The sequence below is a fragment of the Sphaeramia orbicularis genome, chromosome 11, assembly GCF_902148855.1.
Source record: "Sphaeramia orbicularis chromosome 11, fSphaOr1.1, whole genome shotgun sequence".
In the NCBI taxonomy this organism is placed as follows: Eukaryota; Metazoa; Chordata; class Actinopteri; order Kurtiformes; family Apogonidae; genus Sphaeramia; species Sphaeramia orbicularis.
In genome coordinates this window covers 18,318,654-18,337,020 of record NC_043967.1, presented here as the reverse complement: position 1 = coordinate 18,337,020, position 18,367 = coordinate 18,318,654, and the positions used below count along the sequence as shown (strand labels likewise).

At 36.8% G+C, this 18,367-nt stretch overlaps 1 protein-coding gene across 1 annotated transcript in view; it reads right to left on the bottom strand.

The window, feature by feature from the left end:
- thsd7aa (thrombospondin, type I, domain containing 7Aa) overlaps window positions 1-18,367 on the bottom strand; it is a 227,785-nt gene that overhangs the window by 25,118 nt on the left and 184,300 nt on the right. Inside the window, exons 22-25 of the mRNA XM_030147877.1 lie at window positions 17,208-17,382; window positions 10,285-10,458; window positions 9,615-9,710; window positions 5,603-5,685 (exon numbers count right to left, since the gene is read on the bottom strand). Of these exons, the coding sequence (XP_030003737.1) occupies window positions 5,603-5,685; window positions 9,615-9,710; window positions 10,285-10,458; window positions 17,208-17,382 (528 nt within the window). The remainder of the gene's footprint in view (window positions 1-5,602; window positions 5,686-9,614; window positions 9,711-10,284; window positions 10,459-17,207; window positions 17,383-18,367) is intronic.

Here is an 18,367-nt window from a genome sequence, read left to right as displayed (position 1 = left end):
ACATTGAACCCAACTACATTCTCTTCTACTTGGTTTAAAAATACAACAGTAATTACACAACAGTCATACCTATATGGGAGAAATATGAGGGATTAAGTATAAAACAATCCATTATGCAGCCACCGGCATTTACACACCGGCTTGGTTTATTCATGGAAGTAATTCACACATCAGTAACTTGTTTCCCCAAAAGAGCTACTTTCACAGGTTGCAAAATTTGCAGTGAAAAAAATCAATGCTTTATTTTTTGCAACAAAGTCAATTTTTCAGAGCTTTCTGAGCATTAACCCATTGTTTGTGTGAACTGGATGTCATTTGACCTGATTGAATATTTCTAGACACATTTACCATGGTATAAAAGATAAAATGATGATGATAATGAAGTGAAGGACAATGTGTGGAGCAGCATCAACACACAACTACGCTGTCAGAATAGTGAGGGGTTTCTGTAACATATGAATCAAATGTGTGACTTTTTTTGTTGGACATGGACAGAGGGAACAGTGGATTAGACTGGAGACACACAGACTGTATATGAGGCTCCAGGTTAGGGCTGCACGATTTTGGCAAAAAAAAAAAAATCCCGATTTTTTCCTCTAAAAACTCGATTTTCGATTTTGATTTAGATTTTTGGGTAAAACTACAAAAGACAACAGAAGTCAGCATGTCGTTTTCGTGAGCAGCCCACAATGCAAGGCACTGCTCTGACCTCAAATCTGTGATGGTATCACGTGATGAACCCACAGAAGTTTATTTTTTCTTAATTAAATCTTTATTGAATGAAATAGAGTATACAAACAATGTATGCAACAAGAAAATAACATAAGTTTGCCAGGGGGAATACACTATAATACAATGTCCAAATCAGAGCAAATACTTATGTTTTTTATAGCCTTTCTGTTTCCAGATTTATCTAACAGCTTTAAATAAAGTTCAACATCTTTCAAAAAATAAATAATATTTGGTTTTGTGTTACAGAACTTACATTTGTGAATGAAAAATTTAGCAAGTAAGAGGACTAAATTAATTATTTAAATTTTATATATATATATATATATATATATATATATACATATATATATATATATATATGTATATATGTGTGTGTTGTTGTTTTTTTAAATTTTATTTATTGATTTATTTTTTTCCTGGGTATCTGGGCCCACAGAAGTGATACCAATGTAAGTCAGTGACAGGCATCAGTCGTGCGTGCGTGCATGGACCAGGTTAATATAAGTGATCCACATGCGGTTCTGTTTAAACTGAGGGATCCGTGCGTGGAATAGACTGACCCAGGACACGCTGGAGGGATTCTATCCTGGAGCTGGTGGATGTGTGTGGGCACAGGGCTGTCTGGGCTCCTCTGCTGAGGCTGATGACCCCGAGACCCGGACCCGGATCGGAAGAAGACAGTACGGTACGGATCCGGGACAACGGAAGATGAGTGATCCGCATGCAGTTCTATTTCAGTTGCGGGATCCGTGCGTGAAGCCACAGCTTACATTGGTGTAAGTACTGCGGGCTCATGAACACATTTAAAGTCCGGCCATTGCACGGAGTTCTGTGACAGACCGCTGTCACTGATAGGAGGAGGAGCCTACGGGAGCCCGCAAGCACACGGCCCGCAGGCACGAGAGAGATGAAATCGATTTTACGATTTCCCTTTTTTAAAAATCGTCCTAATTAAAAAATCCGATTTCGATTTAAAATCGATTAATCGTGCAGCCCTACTCCAGGTGATGGTGAATTAATATACTATTCCTATCAAAAAGCCTTAATCGAATATATTCAAATCTTTTCTTGTGTCACAACTGTTGCATTGCTGCCAGTGTGCATCATTTTCATGAACAATATTCATCTCGGAATGTTTTACACTTAAGTGTCATTTTATTTGTGACTCCCATGGTATGTAAAGCCCTTAACCCTCAAAAATCTTAACAGTCACCTGCAACCAAAAGCATCTACTGATGTAAAATGTTTAATAACTTTTCAACCACTAATCCTATTGAAGCATTTAAATAATTCAGGTAAAATGCAGTTTCTCCGCTTTTCAGCAGCATCATATGTGTCATATATGGACCTGAAGGTGAAAACACTGTCATCTTCTGCAGCACGTAGGTTGACAAATGACAGTGGTTGTAGGCACTTGTTTATACTTTCAGTTAAAGCAGTGATATTTTGCTTTTTTAAATGGAATTATGCATTTTAAAACATTTCCCTGTGGTGTACATAAACTGTAAATACTATGCTTGGGTCTGAATTCTTCATTAATTCAACTCCACAGGTCCATCTTCCATCCTATTTCTGAGTAATGACACCAGAAAGGTCATTTTGAGCGCTGGCCCTTTAAATGCACATAACCCCACCCCCTCCAGGTTGTTGACTGTGCTGCTCTGTCCTGTTCAGCCTCTTGTGTTTGTTAATACAACCAACAACTGAACATTTTAGGTAATCGGCTCGAAGTTTGGACATATTTTCAGTATGGACTACAACTGCTGCTGCTGATAAACAATTATGGCGTACTCTGAGAAATGTTTGTTGGAAGTCTTGACCATATATGTGCAAATGTTGTGACATGACTAGTTATAGACGTAACAAATTAAGAAGGAATTGAAACAAGATGTAGAAATCCACTCGATTTTTGCCTAAATAAATATAAACATGGCTTTGCAGCACCTGGAGGTTTCAAATTCAAACTTTATGAAATATTAGAGTCCAAATACACAAATAAATGTACCAAAGGCTAATAAAAGTGGGTTTAGCAAAATATGACCCCTTTAATGATATATTTTGCTGAAAAATTACTTTTGCTTCAGTTTTCTCTATTCTGATACAATAACCTTTGAATTCTTTCTCATATTCTGTGAAAATCTACATGATCAATAAATTAAACATAGGAAAATAGCTGATTTTAATTAAAAGATGCAAAGAGGGGATTAAAATAAATGGTGATAAGTCGCTTAGGAGAAGAGGTTACAAGTAGGTCTTAAAGGGTTACATTGGTAAGTATTGTATGCATTCTGAAAACACATGAATATACAGATCAGGTATAAAATCAATCTGCTTCAGCTCCAAACCTCAAAACTGCAGTATATGAATCCAACCCACAGCACTGCACAAAGCAGCACACATACTGTAATCACACTAACACTGATGTGTCGCTCATGACCCTCAGCACTGGGTCCTTGTGCACAGACTAATAAGTGAAGAGGGGTGGCAGGTCCCAGTTCAGCCTGGCATTTAAGCCTGACAACAGTATTGATCACCGTCCACCTCTACCTGAGTTACCACTTTAAATTCTCCCTTGGCATTCACAGGAAACTTACTCTTAAAACAAATGGCCTGACATCAGAAGCTGGGGACACAAAAAAACACAGGTTCAAACCAAAGTCTGGTATGAGGAAACATACCATCCTAAACACTAAAGGTTCCTTTTGTGTCAAATACTCCGAGAAACTAATTAATGAAAAACACACGCTGTGGAGACAAAGCTTAAAAGGAAATATTTCACTGAACTTCTTTCCAGGTTCATTTCGTTTGACAGATGGAACAGAGAATTAATTTAAAAGAGTTTCCAAAATTAAACGTGTTATCTACATTATGAGACATAAAAGTTGGCATTCAGTACTAGAAAAACAACCACACACTGATCTCAAAAGTTCCAGTCATTACACTTTGATAGTGTTACAAGTTGCAAACTTTACATTTAGTGATTTAATGCGTATAATAATACAACAGTTTCACAGATATTTCAGATACATTAAGATAAGTTGTCGATAAGTTACTCGGCTTCAACAAAAAACATTAAATATAAATATATCTATCTACCTATTTGTCTTCTTTAGTGAATGACATACAATGCAAATGCAAACCCCAATCCATTTTGCAACTGTATACAGCTATTGATGCCCAGTTAGTGGAGCGTTCACATTTTTTTGGCAGGAAGTGAAAATATTGTAATGTTAGCCGACCCCATTTAGCTGCTGTGCCATAGTGGTTTGGGTGAATCAGTTCATAGATGCTCTGATCAACAGTCTAGCAAAATGTGCTTGGCAGGATGACCAAAAAACTGTTCTGAATTTTTTTTTTACTGAATTTTCATATAAGGACTCAGTAGCCTGTAGTTGTAAAAAGGAGGGGGGTTTGCATTTTGCTGCCCCCCCCTGGACAGAAGTGACTGAAAGATCTACTGTTTTCAAAGGAAACACCAGAGATGCACACCTTCTTCACCATGTGTGTTGGGATATTTCTCACAAAGAGTTCTGTTTTTTAGACACCCTTTATCTTAAATTTCTAAACATAATTTGTAAGATTTCATCACGCTAGCCAAAATACTGTCTTTTGAGGCTTTGCTTGCAGTGTGTTTGTGAAAAACATTAGCAGCTGTTTTCTGCAGTGTCTTGGTCCAGGTGTTTTCTGTGAGGATAATGGGAACAGATTAACTACAGGTGGTACCACCAAATCACTTAAATGACTGTATTTTTCCTCCCATTTCTTCTCTTTTCTCTTCTCTTTGTTCTGTCGTCTGCCAGATGGGCTGGTTTCATTTCTGCAGCATGGACTGAAACAATGCTATCCACCTGGAGTTCGTCCTATCTCACAACAATATTTGAGGCCTGCACATCACTAGAAGACCTCATGAATTGTTTCTCACATATTTTGGTAAGACTTTTCTGCATTAAATGATGTGCATTTTGTTTTGCAGCAGTCGTAGTAACATGGGGTAACTAGACTAGTGGTGGCATGCCAACACTTATCAGTATCTTTGTTAAATCTCCCCGGTGGCTAATTAGCTATTCAATCCAAAACCTGTTTATTCTCGTCTGAAGGACTGATATATCATTGTTGGCATCTAATTTATCATTGAAGGATGTGTGTAGACAGAAAGAGGTGCACAGGGGAAGATGGTTGTGACATTATTTTACTACTAAAATACAACTAAGGGATGGTGCCAAAATACAGGCAAAGAGTAAGACGCACACAAAATGGAAAATATTCCATGAGGCAACAAGGGGAGCCTTAAAAGCTAAAAATACACAAGATGCACCAAATAAAGAAAAAGGAAGCACCAGAGATGAAAAGAAACTACAGTTTAGTTGAAGCCACTAATAACTACAATGTACTGAAAGACACCTCAAGATATTCAGAAATAATCCAATAAGACTGAAGAGTTCAGTGTGGTTTCCTTTCTTTTGTTAGCAGTTCTTTACAAGTTTTGATTTAACTGGTACTGAATAGATCTAGTGTATTTTTAAAGACAGCAGCAGTATTCAGGCAGTAGGCAGGTCATCAACCCCTCTGCTTTGGTAGATTAGTGACAAATGCGTGGGCTTGTAAGATTAATAGCTCTCTTAGTTTGTCTTCAGTTTAGTTTTATCACAAATTCCCTATTTTTGCTTCCATTCTCGGTTTCTCTTTTTAAAAAACAGAGTAATGTTGGTACCTTGTGGATAAACCTGTGACCAGTGAGTGATTCTACAGTAAGTAGACATGTTCTTATGTTGCTACTTACAGAGCTTAATTTAACACGGCATCAGCACAGCAAAGCAGTAGTGCAGTTGAAGATGAACACTGGATGTACGCAGTATTTGCGGTCACTTACCTCTGTGCACAGGGAACGTGGTTTGGTGCAGGGCGGGTCACAGGATCGGTCTGCCATCGGCTTGGCGGTCATGGGGCATCCACCTGCAGAGCATGAGTCAAAAGGTCAAACTCAAACATCAGGGGTTTGCCAGCTGGTTGTAAGACATGAGAATCTTGAGCTGCTATCCGCTCAATAACAATATCACAACCTAGGAGAGAAAATCTGTAAACAGGAACAGAAGTGGCCCAGATTCAGAGCTGCATTTGTCAAGCTGGAGGCTCTGAGAATAACAGCAGATAAACCCCTCTTTCGCGCTGTATTTCTGAAAACAACACTAAAATTCAGCTCATTACAGGGATGCTGGAATAATTTGATAATTAGCCAGTCTGAAAGGCAGTAAAAATTCCACTTAAATCCCCAGACTGACTCAGGCACTTGTTTAAATTCATGTTTTGGCAGACAGACTGCAAGAAGGCTTAGTGTATGCATTCACAAGGCAGTTAATAACCATGGTGCTTTATTTCTTTTTGTCCTTATGTGGTGATATATTGCATTAAAGCTAAAACTCTGCATTTATACAGCTACACCATACAATTGTCTATTAAGAGATAAAGGTTCTGGCATTAAAAAGTGTCTTTTACCCAAAAAACTACAACAACAAGCACAGTTTCAACCAGATTATGTGCATCACACTTTGTTCATGTTGAACTGTCAATTAGTTGCAATTATGGTCATAAAATGTGTTTTGTGATCGCACAGTGACCTTGACTTTTCCCCAAAATAATCCCATCAGTTCACCCTTGAGGCCATATTTGAAGGCATTCTGTCGAGACATTCCTGACATATCACATTTAACCGTAATAGAAACTGACCAGACGACTGACCTTCTCAGGAGTGTGGATGCATCAAAAAAAATCTCCAGTCCTCCACTGCTCATATGAATGATGAAGCACCCATCAAAGAATCAATATGAAGCCACCCACTGTTTATTCTATACACTAAATCTATATATACATATATTATTTTTCCATAACAGTAATGCACCATCCACTTTGATATTGACGTAACCTTCCTATAGGTTACTAGATAGCTCTGTGTAACTTAAAGCTACTCAGCATTGCGGAAAGTGAAATGTATTTATGAATGTTCGTCTCCTTTCTATGCCCTACACAGATATCTACCTCATATAGCAGTATCTTAAAAGACCTGAAGAACTGTTAGATTGAAAAACAACTGTATTGTTATAAAAAATCATTGATTTTGAAGTCCTATCAGGTTGTTTTCTAATTTAGTTCTGGTTGCTTATGTTGTACCGTTATCTGCCTACAGTATGCTAACTCTTAAGTCATAGTAATTAGTTACTGTTATATGTTATTAAAAGTTTTCAAGAGTATTTAACCACTAGACTCCATGTACTGAAATGGAGGACGCTGTAATAAATCTTATAAACAGGGACTTAGTATTTTTTCATAATTTTTTCTGTAAGAGTGGGAGATTTGTCACAGAGTTGCTTGGTAATCAGGTTCACCGGAGGTTTTGCTGAACTGTAGACTATGCAGGATAAGAAGAGTGTATTCCCACTGAGGATAAAATAAGCTGGATAATGTAGACAGACAGTACAACTGACACTGATCCAACCAGCAGACAGTCACGGAAAAACACATGTCTGCAAAAACACGGTAATCTATCAGAGCTTTTTGAATATTTATTAGGTGGTGTGTTCAGGCAGAGAGCTCTAAATGAATATTCATGAGAGGAATGCCACAGCTTATGAGGAAACATTTACAAGGAGGAATGAGACGCACTGTGCCAATCTGAGCGAGTAGAGACAGGCAACACCATCTGGAGCATTGGGTGCACTGACATTCACTTAAACAAAAACATGAGTGCTAACCTGGAACTATAACACAGCTTCAGGCTTGTAAAAAGGCTGGAGCTGTAAATAAAATAAACGCAGATGCTCTGATGAATGGGATTCAATCATCCATGGAGCCATTCATGAAATGGTCTCCCAGCTGATAAACAATGCTTTGTAGAACTCAAGAACAATGCTGCTGGCACTGAGCGCAGCCCTGACGTTTGATGGACAATGGCATTAAACTCTGACTGTGTGAATAGATTAAAGCTTCATTTGCTTTACAGTATCCAGGACCCTGGTGTCAAGAAGACCCTGGAAAGCCATCAGTGTTTCTGACATGCCAGAGGGGAGTTTTAAGTCACTTTATCCATGTTATCGTACTGGCATACAGCTCAAGAGGCCATGTGTGATGCACATACACTACAGTGGAAACACTAGTATCTCACAGGTGAAAAGGGATGTAACGATTACAGGTATAACAATAAACCACGATAAAATACCCCACAGTTAGTATTACCGTTTAAATTGTAAGTATGATGAAAACAGTGTTCGATTACTGCACTGTGAAAACTCATGGTGATACTGCTCATTTCCTGGCGAAGTAACAGCACTCCAGGCACACATATGCAGTTTGCAATGTTTGGCCTCTGAAAACATGGCTGAAGGTACCTGCACAGACAACGCTTCAGAGATTCGAGGATAGCGGCCTAGATCTATGGGACAGAGGTACGCAGGATCCTGGTCCGAGTGCATGCATACCTCCGTTGCATACATCTCTCTTTCTAAAAAAGAAACTAAACCAACTCAAACTTGATATGGAAAATGGTCAAACAAGCTCCATGACCTGTCCAACTACTTTTTTTCTCACTCAAAAAACCGCTCAGGAATCAATAGGAGAACTGATAAGGAATTGGATTGGTAAGCAGAATCGACAATGGCATTGATATTGAACAAATCCTATCAATTCCCACCCCTTGTGCAAATATCTCTTATGTCCATAAGGTGCCATCTTTAATGCACATTTGTATATTTGATGTTCACATGTTAAAATTTTATTGTTTCTGCCAACATAAGTACATTGTGTGTTATTTGATTTGTTTTTTTTTTTTCAAAATACAACTTAGTTACATTATTTCAGTGTATCTATAAGTGCTTTTTGAACATTTTGAGCACATTTCAACAATAGCGTGAAAATAATGATAACTGTGATAATTTTGGTCACAGTAACCCGTGATATAAAATTTTCATATCGTTACATCTCTACAGGTGAATAAAGGTGGCATCAGTGAAGAGCGAGAAGAAATGTGGGCAGGGGTGTGACATGCACTAAATGGAGCAGCAGACAAGGAGTCAAACTGACTTTCTGACTAAAAAGAAAGACTTTGTGGCCTCAACCTACTAAGGAGTAGAAACATAGCCAATATATTGCCACAACTTTATAACAGGGGGATCATTACTATAATACATGGCCTTGAAACAGTTATGCATGGCACGATTATTAATAAAGATAATTAAGAGAATACTGGTCCTTTGGTGCCAGGAAAAGACTTTGATTACTGTACAGCAGCTGTTGATGTTGCAAGGCTAAATCTAGTCTTAGTGGATATTTAGACATTCACATATCTATAGTACTGTGCAAAAATCTTATTCCACCTTTCACTTTGTTGTTTTTGCAGGGTTGAATTGAGTATAGGCCTACATATTGATCTGTCTCTTTTCATCATAAAACAAAAGAAAATACAGGGAATATGTGCACAGCCTTAAAAACATGCACGTAAAAAAAACTGAACTAAATGGGTTTTAAAGGCTAAAATCACTATTTAGTATGACCCCTGACCCCATGACAAGAAGCAGGACAAACAGAAACATTTGACATGTGTTGAATGAAACCTGGTATAAAACATTGGAAAATTAATGAAATAAATATCATATTGTCTGAACAAAAGGGTTAAAAATATGTTAAGTACAAAGGGACCTTTTTGGTTTATAGAAGCAATTTTTTTCCTTGAAACTCTAGTTTTTACTGCTGTACATAATTCACATGTATCCAGATTGGATCTTAACACAAAGACTAACAAATGCATATGTGTGGACATTAGAACTTTATTAAACCAACAAACCTAATGCAGACCTAGGTCCTTTGCAGAGTGCTGTATATGATGTCATACCAACCTGTGACATTTAGTCCATCTGAGCGCTGACACCACACTTGACGAGATGAGCCTCTCCAGGGTCCAGTCCTCCACTTATATTCAAAACACTGGCCCTCTGTGCACATAATGACACCAAATACGAAGAGGAAAATGTCAATAGAAATCTAATTATCTGTACAGACAGATCCAGGTAAAGCACTAATATCTAGATGACACTGTCTATGAATCATTGTACATGACTCTGTAAAGGGTTCCTACAGGTTTCTACAAGTTACATTTAAAACTTTTTAAGACCTTTGTAAGACTTAGAACAGAATTGAATGCATATTTCACGGGCAAAAATACTGGCAAAAGTTTTTGACTCCTCGAATTTAGAAAAATGTATTTATTTTCTCCAACGCTTTGATTCCCACCGTTCTGAGTCATTTCTCACCAGGGGCTGGTTCCTAATTTCAGTATAAATTTTCGGGTCAGAACGGGTGGAACTAAGTAGATTAATGTTAGTTTCTTGGCAGCTTTGATATTTTCAACACATTTAAACACAATGCAGTGAACAAGTTTATGGCAACAAAACTTAAGACCTACCGTATGAAATGAAATACCTTTCAAAGACTGTTTTAGGTATTAAATGCACATTTGTAAATTCAAAACTTCTAAGACCCCATGGGAACCCTGTCTGTCAGACTGACCTGTACATGGTCGAGCCTCCAGCTCCTGTTCTGGACACTGCAGAAGATTCTCTGGGTCCTGGGCCACCACAGCTCTGGACCGGACCTGAACGGACCCAAACCCCAGGTCATCTCCACTCACACAGCTGAGCTGGCACGGACTCCACACTGTCCAGTCTGTCAGGTAGCACTCCCCTACAAAACACAGAACAGACAGATATAGAAGACTCAAACTGTGAAACATCAGAAAACATCTTAAAATGAATAAATGCATGAAAGCAGTATATCTGTTACAGAAAAAATGAGCTCAACCGACTGAAGGATGTAAAGTGTCTTAGAATACAAGTTAACAATTAAGGTTGGAAGATGAAATACATTCAGATGAACAAGCACTTAAGATCAGAGGGAGGTTTCATCGTTAGGCATAAAATAAACCCCTGAAATTCAGGAAACCCTTACTGCATTATAAGCCTGGTTCTCATTATAACTGAGATAAATGAAGTCCTATCGAAACTAAGAACATTCCAGATTGTCAAAGGTTCCATGAAAAGGACTGTGCTTTGGTTCAGATAACCTTTTCTGTAATTAATTAAAAGGGATACACTCTTTAAAAAAGCTGTTAATAGAAATATAATCTGGCAGTGTGGTTGACTTATCTTTTTAGAATTATCAGTTTGTAGGAATCTTTGAAGACTAGTTACCATTTCTATTTCTTATTTTTAGTGCTAATTTGCGAGTATGTCAGGAGTAAGTGTTATAAAATAGAATAGAATATCATAGAATAGAATAGAATAGAATAGAATAGAATAGAATAGAATAGAATAGAATAGAATAGAATAGAATAGAATAGAATAGGCTTTACTGTCATTACACCAGTTGTGCAATGAAGTTCCATGTCAGTCAGTTTAGGTTTTTCTATCAATATATAAGGGTAGTGTTGTTAATTATCATAGCTGGTAAGTCACAAGAAAAATTAAACAGAACATATGAGGGTCTGATCTAGCGGTAACACATGGACACATTTGGTGTTCAACAGTCTCTGTCATGTAAGCAGAGTAACTTATAGTATAGTAGGCATTTATAAGCACTTTAATATTATGTATGACAACATTTGGGGAGATAAAATTTTTTGGTGAAAAATGTCAAATTACTGCTCGGTAACACATGGACTATAAACGGACATAATTTTTTTAAGCTTTAAGCTAACATTCAAAATATGCGGTTCTCGACAGAAATTGCTATCAAGTTGAACAAAACCTCTTAGATATTATGTTCAACTATGCTGAAAATAAATTTTGGAGTAAAATATTGAAAAATCTCTTTTTTATTGACATGAGAATATGGTAACAGGTGGACAGGTTGCCATAGTAACACGTGGACGACTCTTTACCATTGTATGCTTCAACCAAAATGTTGACTTATTTTTTAAAACAACCCAGATATAATCACAATGCTTTATTTAATGTATTTAACACTAACACAGTGTAATTTACAACTTGTGGTGGTCCATACTGATATAAGTAAATTACAAATAAAGAGTAATTTCTCAGTAACAGTTCACAGATAGTCTTTTTAAATGTGGCAGATTGAATACATTTTAACATTTTTCGGATATCATTTTTAGCATCAAATGTGAGCTGTATTTTTATGTCTGAGGCATGGATATGGTGTAAAAAGTACAATCAATAAAATTGGTTGGAACTTTTTTTCTTCAAGTGGTATTTTAAAAAGGATAACAGTTCCATAAAATAGACATCTTTAGCTAAAAAATGAGGCCACTTGATAAATGATGAATTTACTTTTTCATGTTGATGTTCACTTTGGCTTGATTGGACCCAGGAATGAAACCAAAATTTCTAATGTTCCCTAATACCTGCTCATTATCATTTTTTTTTTCTTAATTTGATCCACCACGTAGATGCAAGATGTAGTTTGGAAAACATACAAGGTCTTGATTTGTTAAAACAGTAGATATAATGTTAAGGCAAAGCAAGGTTTATTTATATGGCACATGTCATACACATACAGAACTATATAAGCTCTATGTGCTTATTTGAAACTTATGTTAGAGTCCGTTTTGTGCTGGATGCTTTTCAATTAAATCCCATCACGAAAGCTAATAACAGTCTCGGTTGCATACATCAATAACCACCACAACATACAGATGTGTATGTAGAAGTTTCAGGTTAGATTCTCCATAAAAATCCTAATGACTGCTCTCAAGTTCTTCCATGTGTCTCTTATCTCTACCGCTACAACCCTGTTAACTTAGAAATGTATTTCAGCTAATGTGAACAGACATCCAGCTCCAAGCACATCACACACTCCGACTGAAACTTCTCGTAACCACATGTGTGCACATAAATCTATAATGTTCACCAAAACACTTTTATCGCTTAAGCCAACCGCTTGTCTGACCTCTTGTGTCAAAGTGTTTCAGCATCAAGACAGGACCAGTTAGACAAGACAAAACAAGTAGACGACATCACTTAAAGAGTAAAGGGCATTAAGGTATTAAGAGTAGAAGTATTTGTCAGATTAATGGAAAGAGAAAATTTTATATTTTATCTCAGCCTCTTTTTTGCACACATAACTTAAATGTAAATGAAAACTATCAATGTATCCTTAATGAATTAAAATGTAAGGAACAGGAACCCACAAGAGTCCAATATTAGTACATTTAAATTTGGTGCTCACTTAGTTCTGATATGTCTACAGTCTCAGAAAAAAACTATTAGTCATCCAAAACAATGGTTATGCAATCAAATACTAACTCCTGTGTGTATCATGTGACTAAAACAGACAGAAAAGAAAATAATGGAATGCCTGAAAGCACTGTTTTTGTCAGTACAATGCCATAGCTATTGATGGAAGAAATAGAGTGATTTTGGTTATTAGCAAGAAAATGTGGAAAATGGTTAGATATCAGCTCTGAAATTAAACTCTTATGAGCTATTTTGTTGTTATCATTATATTTGTCCAAACAAATGTACCTTTAGTTGTACCAGGCATTAAAATGAACAAGAAATTGAAGAAAACAAGGGCGATCTAATAATTTTTTTCCGCGACTGTATTATACATTGTTTATTCTTCTGTACAACATTTTGAAGTAAGGACTTTTATTCAAAACAGACTAGTTTACTGTCTAGTATCAATATCTCTTCCAATACTAAGAACCAATAATCAAAGTGCTGAAAGCATTAAACATTTTGTCTTTTAGTCAACAATATGTGTCTGTTGTCACTGACAGTTTAGTAGTTTGGTGAATCTTAATTCATTCTTTAAAGATCCTATGTTTATTTTGCCTTGGGTCTGATGATTCATGGCTAAAGCATTTGATGAACTAGAAAAAGGAGCATCATTATGAACTCCAAACGCTCAGTGCATTAAAAACAGACATAAAAAATGAATCATATTTGCTCTTCAGAATGCATCTACTCTCTGTAAGCTGTCATAGCGGATATGAGATTTTTTTTAGTCAGGTATATTTGTTCAAATGCCAGCTTACTCTTTGCCAGTGGAAGATTGTGCGAGTGAGCAAAGGTCAATAAGATGCTGAAGTGCAATCTAAATGAAACCTTCTCTCATAGATATCTTTCCAGCACAAGCCTGATCCATTTTTCATTACTAACGTCTCCCCAGAAGCACGGTATCTTCAGCACAGCCAACATTCTCTATTATATGGGTCAGGTGGCTCCCTTTGTAATGGCAAGGCTGACGTGAGCACATTTTAGAACATCTAATTAACCAGGAAGCTAACAATCAACCAAAAATAAGGTCACATAATTACGTACCGAGGTGCAAAATTTAATGTCTGATTTTGTTATAATAAAGAAGGCCTGAATCATCGAGGCTCAAGCTAGGAGTCTCTTTTAACCTTGTGATCCCCGCTAAGCCAATTACCTTAATTATGGGCTATCGCACAAAAAAAAAAACACAAGACACATAAAACTGCAAAGTCACAGTTTCTCTTCCTGAGTCAGCATTAAATTATGCTGCAGTAAAAGCTGCTGCGTTAACATCAGTTAAAGCTTACTACATCATTCTACATCTCTGCGCTGTCAGAACTGGGTGTTTGACCAATGGAATCATGTCTTTGGTAACACCTAATATCAAAGCATATACAAACTAACCCTGGAGGATGAGGTTGAAAGCCCTCTGAACTCTACCTCATGACATAATGAGGCTCATATCTGGTCATTATAAAGCACCTATTAATGACTCACTGTGCATGACTATATTATACAAGTCTAGTAGTGGCAATTTTCCTTAGTAACCACCTAATTAATGCTCCTTGAGTACATTTACATGTACACTAACGCTGCATTCCAGGCCAGTTTTTGAGCCCCTAAGTCAAGTCTTCAAACCACGACTCACGACTTTGCAGCATTTCAAGCAAGTCATACCAAACTGCCTGAGTGCAAGGAATTGTGGTAGCTAGATGTAAACAAACCAGCATGGTGGACTGTACATTATGTTCATTTACAATCATTTCTATCGCCAGAGGTGCTTGATTCTTACTTATTTGAGGGAAACAGAGGAGTAAAAATGGCGCATAAGGCAAGAGAAGCTGTTATACCTTTCATGTTATGTTATTTGTATATTTGGATATGTATTTGGTATTAATTTATTCTTGTCCTCAATGGACTGAAAACCAGCTAACGCTAGAGTAGCTGCTGATTATGCAGAATATTTGCAGATAAATAATGTCAGAGCAATACCTTGTTTTAATAAACAATTTGCATAAACACCGCATCCATGGGGGCTGCCATTGTTGTTTCACAGTTTATGTGACGTCAGAGCTCGTAACTGCGAGTACATGGATCTAGTATGAGTTAACGGGTGGGAAGTCATGGGTTTGACTGTCATTCCAGTGCATTTTCACCGGTAGAAGGTTGGAAAAACACGAGTTACGGGTTGCCCGGAACGCAGTATGACATTCTGACTTTGACAAGGATCATGTTAACAGCATAATCTACTTGGACAATCTAAATCAAATCAATTCAGACAAGTTGGATATGCCAATATCATTCCAGGTTTTATGAGTATTTTTTGACTGATATACAGGGAATTTGGAAAATTAATTAATGTATCTGTTTTATGGCAGGTTCGGACATCACGTCCCTGTTTTTGGTCAGTTGAGGTAAAGACAATGAGCATGTCTGAGAGAGATGGGATGGATACTTCAAACAAGAGTTTACATTTGTAGTGGGAATGAGAAACATGACTACTGTTGAACATTATGACAGAGGATATCAACAGGTTTATGAATATGAGCAAATATCAAAAGCCAACCTCTTCCAGAAAATGTGTCTAAAGGAACACCAATGGAAAGTCTGCCACCAATGGGAAACTTACTGAAAAAACACTATCTGTAATGATGTATGTGTGGCTGATCATGAACAGGAATATTAGAGGGATATTTTATTTTCATTAGATATATAAACAGCTTATTCAGAATATTATCTTTTGATGATGCATGAATGGGCATGTAAACATAGTCCCTGATAGTGAGTATTAAGTAGTTCTACGTGCTCATATGTATGCTAATAAGTAAATATTCAATACATAACATGTACTTTAACAGGGTTCCTACAGGTTTCTACAAGTTAAATTTACGACTTTTCAAGACCGTTTTAAGACTACTTCGAACAGATTTTAATACCTATTTCACGGCCATACTGGCAAAAATTTGTGCCTCCTAGAATTTAGGAAAATGTATTTATTTACTCCAAAGACTTGATTCCCACCGTTCCAAGTCATTTCTCACCAGAGGCTACAAAGTTACAAATTGGCTACTAATTTCAATATAAATTGCCTAGTGGAAATTAGTAGACTAACAGTACTTTTTTTGCAGCTTGGATATTTAACAGACACATTTAAACACAAGACAGTGAAAAAGTTTATGGAAACATAACTTAAGACCTACCATATAAAATTTAACACCTTTTAAATACTTTTTTAAGGCATTAAATGCTGATCTGTAAATTCAAGTCTTTTAAAGAAGTGATATTTTGCTTTTTTTAAATGGAATTATGTATTTTAAAACATTTCCCTGTGGTCTACATAAACTGTAAATGCTATGCTTGGGTCTAAATTCTTCATTAATTCAAGTCCGCAGGTCCATCTTCAAACCTATTTCGGAGTAATGATACCAGAAAGATCATTTTGAGTGCTGGCCCTTTAAATGCAAATGAGCCACTTCAAACCCCACCCCCTTTGGGCTGCTCTGTCCCATTCAGCCACTTGTGTTCATTAATACAACCAACAACTGAACATTTTAGGTAATCTGCTCGAATTTTGGACATATTTTCAGTATGGACTACAACCGCTGCTGACAAACAATTATGTCGTACTATGAGAAATGTTCGTCACAAGTCTTGACCTTATATGTACAAATGTCTTGAAGTAACTAGTTATAGACGTAACAAATTAAGCAGGAATTAAAACAGGTTGGAGAAATCCACTCAATTTTTTGCCAAAATGAATATAAAGATACTGTACCTTTGCAGCACCTGGAGGGTTCAAATTCAAACTTTTTGAACTATTAGGGTCCAAATACACAAATAAATGAACCAAAGACTAATAAAAGTGGATTTTGTAAAATATGACCTCTTTATAATGTATTTTAATGTGTTACCTTATCTGATGAGATGAGAGAAAACAGAAGGCTTTCAATGACATATTTCTTGCAGCAATTTTTTTAACTAGAGGCTCATTGTCGATCCGATCAAAATACCACACTGTACTTATTTTTACACACAGATATCAGTAAGGGTGCATTAGTCATTAAGCATTAACATTTTGCTGGAAACTGATCTATTTTTGGCTACCACTCATCAAAAAAAAAAAAAAAAAAAAAATCTATTCAGTCAGTCCTCCAAGACTAGACATAGACATAAACAGTACATGATACTGTTTCAGAAGACTGTGTGTTACCATACCTGGACAGGGTACAGTACAGGACTCCTGCAGAACAATGTTTGTATCTCCGTCCACTGAAGGCTCCACATCTCCACACAGCTCCTCGTCCACCAGGCTGCTGTCCTGCTGACCCGAGCCATCCGACACAAAGCACGATACATTCCTGAAGCGCAGGCCTTCCCCACACCTTGCCCCCTGCAAGATTAAAATAGAAATATGATAAGTGCAAAATGACTGAAGTGCAGATATTAATTTTCTCTGAAGTCCAGCAGCATGTCAATAATGTGGAGTTTCTGACCAGGGCCAGTTGTCAGGGAGGGCAGAGGTAAAAGACAGAGAGAAACTATTTCATGTGATGGTCAACATCTTCAAAAAACAGAAAAAAAAGAAGGCTGAATGTCTAGATATAGTCATGTTATAAGTAAGTGTATTATACGTAAGTGTGTGCTTGGTATTATCAGCATTTCTTTGACTTCTCTATTTGCTAATGCTCTCTAATAATAATGATTTTCTCTAATACCACATTCAGGGCAAATTTAATTAAATGAACTGACTTCACTACATTTTTAATATTCATTCATTTATTTTAAAAGGAGTTTGAAGACCGCAAATGAGTATTAAAGGCCATGAGTTAAAGTTTTTTGTTGTTTTTTTTCCTGTTCTTGCCACCATACTTATTGTAGTTCCTAACTCCTAACTCTACTTCATTTGGGATAAACAAACATGAATGAGCATTCTGCTGCTGTGCCACATGCATAAAGTCACACCACTTCCTTGTCACTAATCGCTTTTTCATCGGACTAGCAAAACTGCACCGATATTTACTAAATGTCAAAACAACAGAAGTGCGTACTGTCGGTTTTTACATTAAATCCCAAATGCGATGATTTGTTTATGCATTATCGCGAGATGTCACGACAAGTCATTCCATAAACATGACAACGAACATAAATATCACACTGATTTACAAATATATAGTAATCTATACTCTATAGTACTCTATCCCGTTCTAAATTAAAAAATGATTCGGTTTCCTGGTGTGTCCACACATGCCGCGCTATGTTTGTTTTAAAACTCTTCTTCTTCGCTTGTTGTAACATCCATCGACATCTGTTTCTTTTGTTGTTCATGTGGCTCTAGTTGCACAAAAAGGTCTGTCCATTGCAGTTTTGTGTGATAT